Raw genomic sequence first — 19,766 nt, forward strand, 5'->3', positions numbered from 1 at the left:
ACGACAGTCACTATTCAACTTAACATTAGATTGTATTTGCTAACATCACATGAACAATTACATGTATTTGCATTTGTAAACATAGAAATTCTCGGTAGCATTTCATATTTTCATAATTAATTAATTAATTAATTAATCAAAATGACATATAATACATTTTTATAAAGCTTGTTTGTTTCTTAATTATTAATGTACTTTTTTAGTTTCGAATATTCTTGACCTCCATTGTTACGCGGCGTAAGGTACAGCTGAATATGTAGACAAAGAAAAGCAGTAAGTCAATAGAGATGGATTAAACATGATACAAAAATTTTCACGGTTTTGTGATATTTTTTTTGTACGTGTGTGGTCAAATAGGATTTTTATCAAGTCATTACTCATTGGATAATTGGATAAAAGTAATATCCAATCCCAAATCATGGGAAATCCTTATTTTTATAGATAATTTTTTTAATATAGTGTGTACTATGTACATGTATATGTGAGATAACTTTTATACTTTCTAATACTACAGCATTTTTGTAGCATTTTCTGCAAAAATAACAACGCTTAACATCAGAATGATGGGTAAAATGAGATGTTTATTGGCATGATATGAACATAACTTAATGAGAACATTTTATGAAGCGACCCCAGGTCCAACTCTCCTTGCTTCACTTTGTATTTACACTGAAACAGAAATAAAAATTTTATTAGTGTCTTATCTTTAAAACAAAGTCTTTTTTAGAAACTTAGTTCACAGTTTTAGATTGTAGAAAGTTTATTAACTATTCTTTTACGACATCGTGTGTGAACGTATTTTCATTGTTTTGTGTGTGTTAAGTTTAATATACTACCGACACATAATTCCAAAGTAGGTCATTATTTTGGACTCAATTTAAAACATGCAAACTTAGGTACATGTACTCATATACTAAAGGCAAACTTCGTTATCTCAATTTCTATGTGGCAACGAAAAGACTTTAAGATATCTACGGGTTGGAGATATTGAAGTAAAAATACACAATTTATTACCGACACATAATTCCAAAAAGGGCATTATTTTGGACTCAATTTAAAATATGCAAACTTAGGTACATGTACCCATATACTAAAGGCAAACCTCATTATCTCAATTTCTATGTAACAAAGAAAAGACTTCAAGATATCTGCGGATTGGAGACATTGATGTTAAAATACACAAAGAAGAATTGGTTGGGACTTTCAGCCTACTTCTACATAGTAATTGTATTTGAGATATCTATTTGCGAAATGCAGAAGTTCAACTGTATTTCATTAATGGAATATATAAGTTGTACAGACAGTCTACCTTTCTTTCCGATGCCTTTACCAGCTCCATTATCGACTATAGCCCCTAAGCCATTGTCAAAGCCTGCATCTAAACCTGAACCACTTCCACCAAGGTGACCATTGTTAAAACCATTGTCAAAACCACCATGCCCACCTCCTACCACTGGCCCGTTGTTAAAACCATTATCGAAACCATTGTGACCATTGTCCCATCCATTACCTCCGACTAGGGGATCAACTATGGGAGCTATGTAAAAAAAAAAAAGGAATGGATAAATTTTGACTGAACTCCATTGAACTTTTGAGCATGATTACTTTTCATTATCATTATATTTTATATTGGTCGCCCACGTGGGTCCAGTATAAACCGAGGTCCCGTGTCGCAGTAGGTGCTTGCACGAAAAAGATCCCTCGCTGCTCAATGGCCCTTAGTGCTGAGTATAGGTCTGAAATTTGCAGCCCTCCATCAACAAGTGGTTGCGTCTCGATATGAGTGAAAACTTCTCGAAAGGTACGTTAAACAAAAAAAAACAAACAAACAAAACATATCTGTATTGCGCCTTATTTCCTATGTTTGACTTTATGTAACTCACTTGAAATAAAATAAAATTGCAGAAGAAACATTTTACTTTCTTAAGTCATGTCATTGCTATGCTTACCTCCTGCACCGGAATCATGAACGCCTAAAATGGCGACTGGAGCAATCATACCATGATCCATTCCACCGTCTAAACCGCCTCCAAATCCAACATGATCAGCATCACCTTAAAGAAATTAAATTTAACTTTGAATATAGGATTAATCTTTGCCATTTAAAGTTCATGTTCACTCAAAGGAATGTAAAGATGGCTGGATGGCAGAGCTCTGCCATTCATCCATCTTTCAGTAAAATTTCAATCATTATTCAGTAAACTGAATTGCATAGTTTCATTCTGTGGTAATTAGGGTTTCTTCTACCATTTCAATATCATTATCATTTATCCATCTTTCAGTAAAATTTCAGTCATCATCCAGTAAACTGAATTGCATAGTTTAGTTTCATTCTGTGGTAATTAAGGTTCTTTTCTACCAAGAGAGATAATTCTTAAATCCTTACCTAAGAGGGGTAATTCTAAAACAAAAAAAATCATTGTTTCCAAAATAACATGTTTATCAATGATAATTGTTCTCCTTAAATTTGCCCCAGTGCTGTTTATAAAATTGATCAATTTTTTTCCTTCCTCTGACAGAAAATTGCGAGGAAACAGAAAACTTCCGGTTGAGGAAGTGAAGTGCCGCTTTCTCTGAAGTCAAAACACGTAAATGGTACGAATAATGACCAGTTTACTTTTTCATGTCATTTTTCATGTTATTCTAAACCCTGCAATATCCAGTAATTACACTGTATTTCAAGTAATTGGTCTCATAAAAGTGTATAAAAAAAAAGGAAGAGTAAATAAAATGAAGATTGGTCAAAGGGGATGGTATAAAATCACCATTTAAATGGGCATATTTATAGGAAAGAATAAAATTACTGACAATTACTCTAGAACCCTGATTTATTTACAGGAAAGAATAGAATTACATATAGATAATTACTTTAGAATCTTGACTAATTTACAGGGAAAATAGAATTACTTACTGACAATTACTCTGGAACCCTGATTTAATCCACTTCCAGGTCCAAGATTTACTGAAAAAATAGGGAAAAAAATAGCTATTGTTAATCGGGTTTAAAGTCATCAACTATAATTATCTGCAGTAAAACATGTCTGCATGAAATTCTCCTATGGATATATTTCTAAATCAAATTTTTTCATCAAGTAATTCAAAATCAGAAAATTTATTTCGATATATATAACAAATTACGGATACAATGACGCAATTTACGAAGTATCGATGCAAGATTTCTCTAGTTACCGTAACACAGCTGCAGTGTTGATTGTTTTTAAATGTTCAGGCCCCAGGATCATGAAACACGTTAACTTAAATTAAATTTTCAATCACCCATAAGATTTTGATTAAATTAAATTTTCAACTTTATCCCTAAGCTTGCAGAGAACATGATACCGGGGCCTGGATAGGCCTGTATAATTACACGAGAAGCATGATTGTATTTATTATTACTTTTATTTTTGTTTAAATTACATTACTATATATCTCATTTAAGGAATTGATTTCGATTGCTTTGAATCGAAAAAATGATCTTGAATGATAATTAATAATAAACTCACCATGATCGGCATCAGCTGAAAATAAAGAATAAAAAAGTACGGTAAAATGCAGCCGATTTATAAAGTGTTTTAAACAAAAAAAAAATTGTTAAAAACGAGTCTTACTATGAATATTATTGTATATTTTTTTCTCAAATACAAGATTAAATTTTTGATAATTTTTTTTACTGATAATGAAAAATCAAATTTACAATTAAAAATAAAAAAAAAAAAAACATTAAAAAATGAAACACAAAGTATTAGAAAACCTGTCACCACATTCATAAAACACAATCAAGAGTGCAAAACCATACCTTTTTCAGAGGTAATAAAAAGTTAGCATAAAACCGTCTTCAACATAAGAAAGAGTGCACTTTTTATATTCTCTACGTAATCAGGTTAACAGATATCGGGAATCACGTTCACGCCACAGAAATACACAAGCATGAAACAAATTGTGATTGGGAAATAAAACATAAAGAATTTTGGAATTCTGATTTTGCAAAAGTTTGGATGCATAAGGAATTTAAAAGATACTTTTTGTCTAATTCCAGAAAATGAAATTATTAAAATTTATCTCAATATTTGAAAGTATATTTAAAGTATTTTAACTCTTGCAAAATAGAAGGAAATGTTTGGGTAAGTGTGTCACAAAAAAAAGGAAGTGAGGTCACGAAAAGGAAGTGAGATCACAAAATGCCGATATCCGACACAAGTACTTACTTATCATGACAGTATCTGGAAAAAGAATTATAAAATATTTTTCATATTTCATGTGATATTTTACATCTTTTAGCGACTTACCTTTTCTCAGAAAGGGTGTTAAAAAGACTTAAACTCTAGCGTTTGTCTGGATATATATGCACTTACCTTATTCATCAAATGGCATATGTACTTTCCTACTATGCCAAGCAAACAACAAGAGATATGATTTGAATATCTCTTGCTGTTTTTGAATTGCCCTGTACTTGTGTTAGTGTTTATTCATCTCTTATACCTCCCTTGTTCTTAACGTACTTGCGATTTGATCTAATCCCATTCCAAGTCCTAGGGAATTCTTTCCTTGTCCAACTCCAAAGCCAACACCAGCGGTTCCACCCAGTGCCCCACCACCCCCTCCATTAGTTCCTCCCCCAATACCTACTCCCCCGCCATTAACACCTGAGGTAATTCCAATTCCTCCCCCAGAATCGGGTTTTCCGAAACCAGCTCCTATTGACAATCCGCCTGGAGTCCCTATCCCAATACCCATTGCCCCATCTGGACCCCCTGCCCCAAGTGCTATACCATCCCCTGGTCCATTCCACGCACCTGCAGGTCCACCGCCGACGCCAATGGCGGCACCATCACCTGCACTGCCTTTTCCGATAGCATCGCCGAATCCAAGACCGAGTCCAATGTTAATATCTCCGTTGCCACTACCGCCTCCGCCTCCATTTCCTTTATCATGGATTCCTACTCCCGAACCTCCTCCTAGACCGATTCCTGCTCCTCCTCCTAGACCGATTCCCGGACCTCCTCCGAGACCGATGTTTAAATCAGGCCCACCAATATCTACAGGACCTCCAAAATCTAATCCGCCATGACCACCTATTCCAATTCCCGCTCCCCCAGCCCCAAGATCTCCATGTCCCCCTCCAATGTCAAAATGGCCTCCTGGTCCATCAACTATACCAATATCTACACCTGGCAAGCCAAGGTCTGTTTTACCTGGAGGAAACATAAGCGCATGCTCAGACAGTAGCTCTCACAACGTGAAAAGAGCATCTATTCCGCCACTTCTAGAGCTAGGTTTGCAGAGCAACGCTTTGCGCATACTGTTTCCAGATTGCTAACAGCATGTTAGTTTGTCAGGAACGTTTATATTATAAATTTCCAAATGATCCACGTTCATTATATTGACTTACCTTTTTGTTACGAACATGCATTGAGAACTACTTTGACTGTTAAGCAATACTTATGAAAATAATGGTAGAGAAAAATGTTTACAAACACATATATGATATGTATTAGATGATGGATTTTTTTCAATTCGTAAAATCCCGCCACCAAGCATATTCAATATGATTATACATTTTACTACATATTTTAAGAGGTCTATAATATTTCAGTAGTAATATACATGTGAGTTGTATTGTTAATATGTGTTAGCATACACCCTTACCGATGACACTTGGCTGAATAGGACCGTGGTCAACCGGAGTAGGCGCCACGACATCTAGCGTTAATAAAGCGCAACATTTACAAAAGTGGTATTTATTATACTTAAAGTGGTATGTATCATACCTAAAATGGTATCTATTATACTTAAAATGGTATCTAGTACACTTAAAGTGGTGTCTATTATACTTAAAGTGGTATCTAGTATACTTAAAGTGGTGTCTATTATACTTAAAGTGGTATCTAGTATACTTTAAGTGGTATCTATTATACTTAAAGTGTTATCTATTACACTTAAAGCGGTATATATTATACTAAAAGCGTTATCTATTATATTTAACAAAAGGCTCAAACTTTAATCAATTCCTTTGTTTTTAGAAGATATCTTAATCAAATTCTTGATTCGTTACTGAAAAGTGCGTTTTAAAAATTATGCTGTCGAACATAAAATATAGGATTTTTTTACCTTTCATGTAAACACTGATTTGAATTTTATCAGACAGCAAAGATTTAAAGTAACAAACTTTCCGATTCCTACTATTCTTTTATGTTTTCAATAAATACCTTAAAAAATACTCAAATATCTTTGCTATCATTCATTAACCTTACATATTTAGTTTTTGGCACAAAAAGCAAACACAACAACAAAAATATTGTATACAATCTACATTATCTCTAATATTATCTACTATGTGTGTTAGGCTATACGCAACGCAATCATTATTGCAGGATGAGCAGCGGAATAGACACGGGCAAACGCGCATGAATACATTTCATTTTTAACTGTAATTCTTTTTAATGAATCTTAATTTCAGATAAAAGTAATTTAAAATTTGATTTTTTGATTACAAACTATTTCTAAAAATCCATTATCTCTACATGTATAAAGTTGACAATGTCTTAATTGATAGTCCTATAAATATTCATATTTTAATTAAGCTTTGAATATTCATAAGTGAATTACAACTTACCTCCAGGGACAGCTGTTTAAAATAGAATAGAAGATGTGTGAATTTAATGCACTTTGAAATGATAAACTTTAAATTTCTGATTAGAAATATTTTTAACGTAGTATAAATGAATAAAAATCGTTATTAAAATTATGGTAAACATTCAATTATTAAAAAATAGGAATGAAGATGAGTAATTATTGTTTCTTCAGCAACTTTCATATTCAAGGAAGTAGAATACGTATGGAGAAGCCATAACAAAAGAATAACATTTCATGAAAACGATAATCCTTCTATATCAGAATTTTGAATGAGACGAAATTTAAAAAAAAAAAAAATACATGCACTTTTCTTGAAGAAATTGTTCTACGAACAAACTTTCTATTTAAACTTTAAGAACCAAATATTCTCAACCATTCCGAATTAAGCGTAATCAATAACTGGTCACAAAAGAAACTGATATCAAATTGACATTAATTTACAGTACTTCAAGTCGAAAAAAATGAAGTTTTCCTCCATTTTATAAAGCGAAAGTAAAAATGATGCCTCTTTATCATAAATTGAAATTAAAATTGATTTGTGGTATACTTACGGACGGGGATGTGTTTTTCAACTGGGACTTTGACCGGAATTTCAATAGGCACCTCAACAGGGTAAGGAACTTTAACAGGAACTTCCACCTTAATAGGCTTTGGCACAGGGACTGTATAAAAAGGCAAAAATTTAAAATAATAGAACTTATAATGGCGCTGCATAAAAATTTTGTATTTGATAATTGAAACTTTGTTCTACATTAGAGATATCTGTGTATTTTATTAAATAAACATTGTGTTTTTGTTTTCCTAATGAGGTTAATTATGAAACAGGGTTAATATTCTTAATATTAAAGAGAATTTTTATCAGGAGCTTAACAAAAACTCAGAGCTAAAGCAGAACAGGTGGCATAGCTCAAATAAGCTTCTCAATACTTTTGAATGGATTAATATTTCAAAAGGACTCAAAGAAAACATTTTAAAGGCATTGGCAAAAGGGTTAACAGAATATCTAAATCTGAAAAAGAATTAGACTACATGTGCTGTTGGAAGATCTAAAAGTGAATGAAATTCATGATCTATTTTTTATTGCTTAGGAAATGAATTGGTTTCATTCGTTTCCCTTAACCTTTTGATGAGGTGAAAAATGAGTGCATGTCCTTGCAAAAAAAAGCATATCGACCCCGATATGAAATATTACTTGCGTAACTTCTATAGCACACACTAAACCACACACACACACACAATCGCTTTACTATATCCCCTCCAACTTCGTTTCTATAATGATCAAAGCAATGAAAACATGATGGTTTGACATGAAGTGCTTAAGAACAGAGACAAAAAGCATGTAAATGACGGTCTCCTTCTTTTTTTATAAGTACATTAAAATGGGAAGCATATGATTGTTAAATGTGAGGCCAACTAAATATTTTACCTGGCTTCCTAATAACTTTCGGTACTTAAATAAGAAAAAGAAATTTGTTACCAATAAAATTGAAAGTGACAAAAGAAATTAAAAATCTGGGAGAGGAAAGATCTTATAATCAATATTGAAATATATTTCTTCATTATAATATTATTCAACTCATACATTCAATGTTCTGTCACTCTATTGCAAGATCCTTATGTATCTGAATCGGTATCTCTTGAAATATTATAATGTATTTGAAATAAAGCATTATTTAGTGAGAGCGATTGAAAAATGTAAATATTATATTGAAAAATCTAATGTATATCAATAGGCTTGATCCCCGCCATTATATAAAATGTAGAAGTATATGTTGAAAGAAGAAGTGTTTTTCGTACAGACACGGTATATGATTTTCTTCGATTGAAAAAAAATTGACTGATATTTCATAAGCTTACCTTGCTTCACGACTTCAACTTTCTTATACACAGGGACTGAAATACAAAACAGTATGTTATTGTTAAAACATAATTGCCTTTGCCTGAAAAGATAGGAATATATACTACTCATAACTTTGTTCTTCTACTTTGTAATGATTTAATGTATTTTTTACAAATTGTTTTAATATTATGGATTAGATATCAAAATCTTCAAATTTGACTTAACTATATTTATTTAATCGCAGACTTATAAATTCTTCCTCTTAAGAAACTATTCACAAAAACTAATATATCAACCTTCATATAAGCCAAATCTATATGATACATAAGAATATTGATACGTTTCAAAAAAAATAGCATTTTTCTTTTAGTAATACAAATATCCCTATTCGTCCCTTTTTATTTGTGACATTAAGTATATATTGAAAAAAAATGAATAAAACAACTTAAAATGGTTTTATACATTCGCTTATATGCATTTTGTGTCATTGTGAAGGTTCCATGGATATAGAACGAGTTTAATATAAATTTCTGATGTTGGAATTCCTCGGTAATAAAACAAGAAATCTGTGTGTATTATTGCAAAGTCATCTATTTTCTCTATGCTAAAAGTATATATGAATAGCTTTGACTAAACAAAAATATGAATTATGCTACTACGTTGACGAATGATTGATTGTTATCTGACAGTTTTAGTATGTATGTCAGTAGTGTAGAATATGATTATGGCAAAACATTTGAAATCACACTAATGGAAAAGAAAAAGGAATGGCATAAAAAAAATTTATTTTTTTTATTTTTATTTATTTATTTATTAATTTTTTTTTTTTTTTTTCTTTTTTTTTTTTTTTTTTGAAATTGTGCATTTTGAAAACTTTTCCACCCTAAGATAGGGAAACGTTATAAATGTATACATATGAAGTTGAACATTGCTTATTACGTCATAAATTGTCTCTGATTCATATTTACATTAAATTGTTCTGAATCGGTTGATGATATGGTCAATATGATCTTCCTTTGTTTAAAAAGACATTTTCTCCCTGCCTTATCTACATTTAGGAGTTACATTTTTTCGTTATTTATGAGAATGCACAAATATTGCGAGAAAAGCATAAAATCTTTTGTAGCAGTAAAACGTAAGAGATAGTTAAAAAAAATATATAATTAGTGCATTAAGATGATCAGTGAGTGAGACTAAACATGATTTTATTTTGCTGTGAATTAACAATTACAATTAGCAATAACAATTACAAATGGCATTGTAACCATGAAAAGCTTGATTACGCACACAAAACAAATTGTTAGAAACATGGAAAGCTTATGATCCTATGAAATACAATAATAATACCTTTACGAACTACCGTTACTGGCACTAAAATAAACAAGCATTTTTTATAATTAACTTCAGTATCTTCTATTAAATAAGAATGTTTTGTCAAAATGAAATTTAAAAAAATGAAGACGCTCATTAGTTTGACTGTGACGTCTCTACATAGGTGACAACTTCTCGAATGGGACATTAAACAACTTAAAGTCAATAAATAACTTTAATTTTCTGACCTAGATGTCTTAAATTTACATTCTTTTTTCTTAAAGCGGTAAAATCGTCAAGGGCATAAATGGATGTTGAAACAGAACTTAAAGAAACGTTAATCAAATAAGATATTACCTTTCTTTATGATAGGAACTCTTTTGATGATAGTTTTATATACTGGAACATGTTTAATTATTGGCACTGCAACTGAAAAAGAAAAAATTATCTTATAATGTTTCATGCTTATCCACATTGTAAATATGAAGTCGAGTTTCTTAAAAAAATGTTATATTTACATTATAAAATTGATTGCTTTAGGTAATTCCAAATTTGCATTCCAAAGTTCGCATGTCAGTGTAATATTGTAATATTATAATGCATGTCTCGATGTAACATTTACATATAATTTCTTCCTTTTGAATACCTATTAAGTGTTTATTATGTGACTTCAAACAGGGGAATAATCATTAGAAACATTTAATATTCACTCAGCTTATGATAGTGTAGTGTATACCATTTGTATTTCTCAATTTCTTTACACTGAATTATTCCTTATGCATCCTTCATTGTTTGCTCTCTAATTTGACTTGTACATGATTTGTAGATACTATCACAAATGAGATTTGAAAAAAATATAAACCGAGAAAATACCATACCTTTTTTAATGATTGTTTGTGGTCTGTAATATCTTTTAAAATATCCTGAAATAAAGTAAATACGCCACTCTGTTAATGCAGTTTTTCAACAAAACAGAATGTATAGACTGTGTCTTATAGTTAGTCCATTTACATATTTACTATTCATATGAGAAGAAGATAGCATGCAGGGCACTCTAAATTGATACTAGTTTCTTTTAGGACTACCTGGATGGATATTTCTCTACTTCCATTTTCATTTTTACTTTCACTATCATTTTTACAATTAACTTACGAATAGCTATATGAAATCAAAAAAATCATCTTAACATTAAATATTGGTAACGTGTGAGCAAAACATTACTTTATTCATAAACATTTACCTTTACTTAAGCTATTTAATGTAAAATCACTCATTTTCGTGGATCAAACTTTTGTGGTTCGAGGAAATAATACTGGTTCGTGATTTGATTTTGGATGATGAACTATTGTTTTATATTGAAAAAAAAATAAAATTTCGAGAAGAGTCTTAATTCCTGAATTCCTTCATACCATGAAAACAACAAAAATTGAACCACCACGAAAATTAGTGATTTGACAGTAGTTCTCAGTGCTATTGGAAATGGACGTACCGAAAGGTGGCCTTTTATAAAGTCCGTATCTGGACATGTATTTTGAGATGTACCCTAAAAATGAAAATAAATATTCAAACATAAAATCATGCATTTTAAAACGCACCCTAAGATATATGCTTCAACATTATTTTAGTACTGGTTTAATAGTATCAAAAGTACAATACATGTGGCAAGTCTAAGATTTTTATTGCCCAACCCCCGTCCCAGTTTTTTGAATCAGCAAATATATGCAAAATTTGCTTGGACAGGAAACATACTTCAAATTCAAGAGTTCTTTCTCCAATCTAAATGAAAAAAAAGTATAATTTAACTTTTTATAGATAAGACAAACTTTTTCTTAACGTTATTCATGACTTGCTAAAACAGTTCAGCCATATGTGATACAATAACCCAACACGCAGACTCTAAAATCCGAACCGCTCTTGATCATAAACCTGACACCTTTTTCTCCGGCGGTAAATAGAACAGCTTTCTCTCGCATCGCAAATAATGGTATTATTTTCGGATCAGGGTTTGTAGACGTTTTTATGGCCTGGGCAACACTCAGTAGAATTTTGTACCATCGTACTTCTGATGATATTCGCGTGTTATAGTGGCGTATTTTCTTATATTAATATTTGTCCTTAATATCTAATAATAGATAAAATGATGTAAAACTATATCGAGAAGCAGAATTATCAGTCCAGATTTGTCATTTCTCTATTTGTGGATAATATTTTCAATCTTCTTTTCATGCTATGTAGCAAAAGAGAATTTGCCATAAGAGAAAATTATGGTACAAGTTCTACATTTTAATGTTTTGATGTTTGTGATTAAAAAATATATATAAACATATATGTAAAATAATAAATTACAAATGAAACATAAGTCTGGGATATTCCCAAATAGTGACATTTGTTTAGCACAGTATGTGTATATAAAAATATCAAGGGCTTCTGTTACGTTTATCAATTGAAGATAAACATAGAGATTTCATACGCGATACAAAATAACTAGTTTCCCTTTCATCCACTTTATTTCTATGAAATAAATGTGTAATGCTTTCTCATTTTATTTGCAAAATACATGTACTTCAGAGGAAATAGATGAATTATAATTTGAAAAATTACAAGTTCTTTGCAAAAAAGATGTTTTTATTTATACATTAGAAACACATGCTCCATTAAAATTATTGATTTTTTGTAATCCACTAAAATTTGTCTAAATCTACTAAAAGTTGTCGATATCATTCCTATATTTACCTTTTCTGGAAAAAAAATTAAAAACTCTAAATTAAATTCCTTTTTTTTTTCCAAATAAGTCCCACTGATGTGTAATTTGAATTTTTCTTGCACATTGTTTATTAAAATTTTAATATGAATATATTTATCATTTGAAAAAGAAATATTAATTCTATTAAAAGAAATCAAATATATAGGCCTTTCTTTAACTGAGAAGTCATATTTAGTGATGGGTGCTTGTTTATGTCCACGTGTGACACAACAATTGACAGATCAAAATAATAAAAATTGTCACAGTAGACATCTTAATGTACCATTTATCTTTCTACTATTATGTAACTACAAAGCCTTTCTCGCTTTGCATCGTTTTCTTATGTAACATTCTATTGCAATAAAGATCTGTATATTTCCTGTGTCACATGCAGATATTTACATCATGCTGCACCTTATAAGAGCAACATACACTGCCCTAGGGCCAGACTGAGACAACAGTGAATAACATGCAAAATCTCATGTTTTATTTAATATTTAAGGTTACGTTTCTGTTTGTTGAATACCAAAGAGGAAATACATGGCTTCAATGACGAAATAACAGTTTTATTGAAGACGAGATTTTTATATTTATTGCTGGACTCTACATGCCAAAACAATGTTGTTTTCATTTGTCTCATATTTAATAGGGCATTTCCTTATCTTTGTGCTTCATTCTACGATTCACCAGAGATGAAAGTCATAAACATGTTTCTAGTTTAAGTAGCATTGTTGTATTTCCTTTTATATTGCGAGTAGAAACATCGTCCGTTTGAGGATAAAAGAGGAAATGAGAATTTTTTTTATATATTTTTTTTTATGTTTCTATAAGGAGCACGGATTTTACAAATTTTAAGTAAAAGTTCAAATCAAAGTCATTTGAAAAATTACTCATGTAAATTTCATGCTCTACATTTTTTTAATTGAAATTGAGATGAAAATGTAACACATGAAATTTACATGATTTATGTATATATATCGCATAATAATATCTGGTACAAAGAAAAGTCATAATATTAAATCTTAAGAACTCACCTCTTTTATAACCGTGTCCATGTCCTGCGAAAAAGAAAATAAAGAGATATATTAAAAAAAAAAACAATGATAAAAATATAACTTCATTTGTAGCAAATATTCAAATAATCAAACATCTTTAGTTACAAATAACCCTATCATTACCTAAAGAAAATACAGAGAAGAAGAGAATCCAGATGAATAATAAAACGAGAACTTAATTTGTAGCAAATATAATTTCTTACAAATAGCATTAACGTCGCATTAAGTATAACGCCTGTACATACAGTTTTGTAAGGTTATTTTATACTTGTCAGTATAAATTGAAATTGTGCATCACGGTTATGAGTTGCAAAAAGAAAATTGATATATTTATAATAAAATTACGTTGAATACGAACACAAATGCAGATTTTAATTGGGTCAAATGAATATGACATAGATTTGCACTACTGTGCTACGTTTTACATACGAACTTACTACAAAGACCAGAATGTAATTTTGGGAATAGCATTTTATTCAATTCTAATCTGAAAAAGGTTTTAATATTTGTTCATTGAACTTAGAGACGTAAATCTAAAAGCTTCTTTTTTTACAGAATCATCATTTCTTTGAGAATTTACAATCCCATAAAGGCCTCGGTCTTAGTCTTAAGTTCTTCTGTAGAATGGACCCCTGTTGAACAATAGTAACATTCTACTTGCTTATTTGTTCGTATGATATTGATGTCCAGTTGCTTATCTACAAAAATAACCAATGCTATAATGGATATAATATGATAAAATAGATTTGCTATAACATTTTATCAATTGCTTACATATTTTTTTCTATCGAAATGGAGGAGGTGGGGGTCTGTTCAATATCTCACACTCTTTATAACAATCCCTGCTTTTGGTCAGAAATATCATTGGTATCGAATCTTACATTGTACTAGAAAAGAACACTGAACTTTATAGATAGATAATAAATCGGTGTTTAGTGTCATATATCGATGACAAATCAGATGACAAATCAGATGATAAATCAGCCACCAGCCTTCAAATGGTCATCGTCTCCGAAGAGAAAAGGCACATAAATGCATGTTCTTTATGGCGTTTGACTTTTGACTTGGTTTTTTTCCCTCATGACTGTGCTATGTTTTGCTGGCATTGCATGTGATTTGAATGTCTGTGGTCAAGTTTTGGATAATCATAACACGATCTTGTGTTCAGTGAGGAATAATTGCATCTCATTGTTTTTTAGAACACCTAAGTTAATATCTTTTTCATGTGTCAAGTTACAAATCTTTGGAAACTTCACTTAAGCAAAGTTGAGACCTAGTAAAGATTCCTGAATAAACCTGAGATATACCCTGTATATTATATTTGTGAAAATGAAATGTGTATTCTATTGTAAATCACATCTTTTTTGATAAAAAAAAAAAAAGTAGATATAGAGCTGATGAATCATTGGATGATTATAATTTAAGAAATGCCATGGATTGGGCATATGAGAAGCTATGATTAAGCAGTTGATAAATTTGAGTTCAAAATTGTATAATGAATAAAGAGCTGAGGAAAAAGTTTTCAAATTCTTGGATGTTTAAATCTAAAAACAAACTTGAGAAAAAAATTCTTTAAAAAACTGTTAAAAACCAACTTGAGAAGGAACTTAAAATGTTTACAATTTTAACGAATGACATCGATAAGCTTATTAGCTTAATCTTTTTGTTAGCTCAATCCAGCTTAAAAAGCTCAAGCTTGTTTGTTACTTCAATACAGCAAGTTTGATCCATCTAGCTTATCAGCTTAATCTTCCAGTTTACAAAGATCAATCAAGCTAAAAGCTCATTTTGTTTGTAAGATCAATCCAGTTAATTCCCTCAATCCAGCTTATCAGCTAAATCTTGTTTGCTAGCTCAATCCAATTTACAAAGTTCAATTCTTTGGTTAGCTCAATTCATGTTATCAGCTTAATCTTATTTACAAGAGTACTCACCACTCTGTACAAGGGCTGCAAAAAAAGAAAGGAAAGTGATACATAACGGAACACGATAAAAGTCTCTTAAATATCGGTCTCTTGGAATCATACGTACAAGCAGTCATTTACTTATGCATTTCTGACAGTTAGTCATAAATATTGGTGCAATGAATCATTCAACACTGCCTGATTACTCTGATATAAATGATTTTCAAAAAGGTCCGTAAAACAATTGGTTAATTCCATTAACCTGTATGCAAAGAATATTGCTTATATGACCTAAAAAGGAGGTAATAGTGATATGTTTTGTTAAATTCTAGGTCAATCATTTTGATTCCTATCAAAGATTTTGAAGCAAGCATCATTCAATATTCTCTTCAAACACTATGAATCAGTTTGCTAGCAAAAGTATCTTAAGAAAACATGAATCCATTTGTCATACTAAAAAATTTTTGGGAGAAGCTTCATTTAGGAATTATTTCAAATGGTAAAGTGTCTTTACTAGAATTATTGCATCAAATGTTTTACAGATAAAGAGGAGATATAAAGCAAATTAAAGCCTTACCGAGTAGACATAGGGCAGCTAGAATTCCTATCGAGAAACTGGCCATTGTTACAGTCCCGTGAATCTAAAATCTCTCCCGAGCGAACGGGCAGATTGTCCAAAGACGGTCAAACACAGAATGGAGCAAAGGGAACAGAGGTCAAGTGGTTTATTTATAGTTCCACGCGCTTCAATGACCGTTCCTGTCAATCATTTGTCCACTAGTGACAATGTAGAATATTGCATCAACTATAACGGGGTCCGGTAGGGGTATTTAGAATGTCTATAATAATGATAAGCAACATTGTAGTTCTTAGTGCACATTGGTGATGATTTGTTTGAAATTCAATATTATATTGATAAGTTTATATACGTATTTTTTGAAGTATTAAAAAAATAATAGTTACGGATTAATATTTTTTTATCTTATGTCACTCATGTAATATTATAAGCATATTTAAAACTAATATATGTCATTTGCGGTTCTTGCGGTTGAATCCGGAAGATAAAAAGGCCTGGATAGTCATAGTTATAATTTGAATTTGATCTTTTCTCAGGCAAATACTGAGCAATAAGTACGTAAGTAAGTTTGTAAAGTACGTAAAGTAAGTAAGTTCCGAAAAGTTGGTAAATATGTAAGTAAAATAGATAAGTAAAGTAAGCAAATAATTTATTATAGTGACATGTTATGCGATACAATGAGGAACAGAAAAACAAATTAAATACTCAACCACACTGCCCATCGGACCTGTATATCACTTTTAACAAAACTAAATGAAAAATATATTTACAAATATTATGCATAGCGTTTTTTATACATCAAAGACTATCTGTGCATAATATAATGAATGTAAATATTTTGAGGTTTGCCTAGGAAAATTTGATAGAAGGAAAATACTACTTTCACAATTTGGCATAAATATCCAGTACTAGTAAATGAATCTGTTCTAAAATTTGAATATTTTTGGACAATTTAGCAAAAACGTTGCACTCGTCTTCAATTTATCAAAACATAAATAGCACAATGTATCACCTAATGATTCTCCATCATATTGCATAGTTTCAACTCTAATCGGTAACATGTCAATATCTAAGAAACAAGACAGTGTTAATAACCAGGGTGGGGCTAATGCAAAGTATAACGGGACAGGTTCTTTTTTGGGCAGCCTGTGGGATGGGACATTTTAGGCAACAGTAATGTAGATGGGACTCTCTGATTTTTCTTTTATAAAACTGTGAAACAAAATAAATTGGCAAATCTATGAAATCATGAATACTGAAAAAGAAAGAAAAAGTTATGGCAAACAATTGATTGACTGACCTTAATATGATGATGGATGCTTCCTATGAAAATCAAATCTTATAATACTAGAAATTCTTGTTGTTTTTTAATCAGTAGACTTAAGAATAGAATTTTTGATAATTTCCAAACGTAAATACATAAATAAAATAAGATAGATTTTTAAAGTTTTATACAAAGTGCTCATGTATATATATCCTTCATCCTCTGCAAATGATATATTTCTTCATTTAACCCAGCTACCCTTACCTTCTATATGACTGATGCTAGATAAGGTTTTGTTATATAGGTATGGATATATCAAACGTAAGATGTCTTGTGTTGGAACTTTTACGATTGCCAAGTGTCGCCCGCGTGGCGCAGTGGTTAGAGCGTCTGCTCTAGGACTTGATCCTTACGTCGCGGATTCGAATCCCACTGGAGACCGGTCCTTCGAATGAGACCGTATAAACCGAGGTCCCGTGACGGAGTAGATGCTGGCACGAAAAAGACCCCTCACTGTTCAATGGCTGTAAGTGCCGAGTATAGGACAAAATTTGCAGCTCTCTACCGGCAAGTGGTGGCGTCTCCATATGAGTGAAAAATTCTCAAGAGGGACGTTAAAACAACATACAAACAAACAAACAAACGATTGCCAAGTTCTTTTGCAATTTATGCGTAATGATTGAATTAAATAAAATACATGTAATGTAAAAAAGAAGATTGAGATTGTAGATTGTAGTCAGGAAAGCGGATGTTTGACCTGGGCTTTATGCTTCTCTATATAGATTTCATTTACATTTATTCTCTCAAACATCTTTTATCTTATGTCGTTATACAATGTAAGTGATGAATCCTTTTAGAAAAAAGAAATAACATTGGTTGCAAACAAATATACCATATATGTATTATACGTTTTATTTTTAGATTCTCAAAAATGTACATAATAAATTTTACAGAATGACTGAAATATGTTTCCTGTTTAGTTGTAGAGCAAGACATTGAATACTCCCTTTCAGTAAAGATAATTCTTATCAAAAAAAAAGTTAATTAGTAGCATTAATCATGATTATACGATTCAGAGAAGGTCTTAATGTATTCTGCGACATTGTGTGCTATAACTCTTATTCAAACTCTCTGTGAATCATACTTTTAATCCTGAAAATATTACAATTTCTTTATTATTGTACTTTTGTATTTCCTTATATTAATTTTTCAAGCGTTCCTTGAAAAGGCTTAATCTTTATTTGAGGGATGATTGTGCTTCTTAGCTAAGTAAATGTATATTGATAATGACATAAGATCATATTTTATAGCTCAAGGTCACTGGGCAATTAGATGGTGAAATAGGTTTTAAACAGTTATAAACTTTTGTATCCTTGATTGAAATGTGTTGAAAAACCGATATATATATATATATACTCGTATATTGTTCTCAATATCCAAAATCAATGTATGAGATGATCTAAATTTATGTTCATACATTATAACTTCGAGATCTATGGTCAATTAGATTTTAAAGTCACATGCAAGCTATAATAACTTTATAATCCTAAATTTATTTGATCTTTAGAGAGATGTTGCTAATATTTTAAAGGTGCATCATTACATTGACTTCCGACCATTCCTAAAGTTCAAGGTCATACAAGAGAGGACAGACTATAAATAGAGAAAGGGAAGACATCAGCCTTTGTATATAAATATGTGGATCGGTTTGAATATCTTTGAGAAGAGTGTCAGCATTTTATTTGAGTCAGAAAAGATAACCAAAAAAAAAATGTTTGAAAAGATCTTGTTGGTAGCATGTGTTTTGTCAATTAAGAAAGTACACAAACGATACATATATGTAGAATTATGTTGCTTTTAAGTCTATATTTGTACCATGATAAATATAAATCGAAAAATATAGCAAAGGTGGCATGTTGAAATAGTCTTGCAACAATGAACTGTACATGAAGTTTTTAGACATGATGAAATACTTTTGCAACAGTATACCTAAATTGGATGTTTTCTGTTGCAGAGAATATGCTCATTTTGTTGAATTCTTCGCTTGCTTATATAAGGGCTTGCATTTGGTGATTGAATGACTTTATTGTATTGCTATAGGATGGATCCCCTTTGGTAGTATTCCAGCTAGAGTGCCCCGGGTATCTCATAAGAGTTTGAATTTCAACGCCATTTTGGAATGGATTTTTTCCTCTTTTTGGCATTATAAGATGACAGTCTCCTATTTTTGAAACAATTTTTTTGTCAGTTAAAATAAAAAATAATGTGAAAAGAAAATTATACTGCTTAAATTAAAAGATCAGTATCATGTATCCATAGTTCTAGAGACAATATTCCAACGCAAAAGACCAGTACCCATGTTCTGTAATATTTCAATATAAAGGAATCTACTGAAGATAGGGGCAATGTTCCCTAGGGCAGTATCCATATGCATGGTAA

General features: G+C 31.0%; 1 protein-coding gene across 1 annotated transcript in view; it reads right to left on the reverse strand.

Annotated features, from left to right (window-relative positions):
* Positions 1 to 555: 555 nt before the first annotated feature.
* LOC133201010 (uncharacterized) overlaps positions 556 to 19,766 on the reverse strand; it is a 28,837-nt gene continuing 9,626 nt past the window's right edge. The window contains exons 2-17 of the mRNA XM_061336813.1: positions 11,274 to 11,327; positions 10,663 to 10,707; positions 10,142 to 10,213; positions 9,821 to 9,844; positions 8,491 to 8,526; positions 8,060 to 8,083; positions 7,185 to 7,295; positions 6,614 to 6,625; positions 5,010 to 5,192; positions 4,500 to 4,952; positions 4,206 to 4,220; positions 3,504 to 3,518; positions 2,912 to 2,962; positions 1,950 to 2,054; positions 1,299 to 1,537; positions 556 to 669 (exon numbers count right to left, since the gene is read on the reverse strand). Coding sequence (XP_061192797.1) covers positions 556 to 669; positions 1,299 to 1,537; positions 1,950 to 2,054; positions 2,912 to 2,962; positions 3,504 to 3,518; positions 4,206 to 4,220; positions 4,500 to 4,952; positions 5,010 to 5,192; positions 6,614 to 6,625; positions 7,185 to 7,295; positions 8,060 to 8,083; positions 8,491 to 8,526; positions 9,821 to 9,844; positions 10,142 to 10,213; positions 10,663 to 10,707; positions 11,274 to 11,327 — 1,553 coding nt within the window. The remainder of the gene's footprint in view (positions 670 to 1,298; positions 1,538 to 1,949; positions 2,055 to 2,911; positions 2,963 to 3,503; positions 3,519 to 4,205; positions 4,221 to 4,499; positions 4,953 to 5,009; positions 5,193 to 6,613; positions 6,626 to 7,184; positions 7,296 to 8,059; positions 8,084 to 8,490; positions 8,527 to 9,820; positions 9,845 to 10,141; positions 10,214 to 10,662; positions 10,708 to 11,273; positions 11,328 to 19,766) is intronic.

The sequence above is a fragment of the Saccostrea echinata genome, unplaced genomic scaffold (genome assembly GCF_033153115.1).
Source record: "Saccostrea echinata isolate AGI-Se365-2 ecotype Australia unplaced genomic scaffold, CSIRO_AGI_Sech_v1 ptg000042l, whole genome shotgun sequence".
NCBI lineage: Eukaryota > Metazoa > Mollusca > Bivalvia > Ostreida > Ostreidae > Saccostrea > Saccostrea echinata.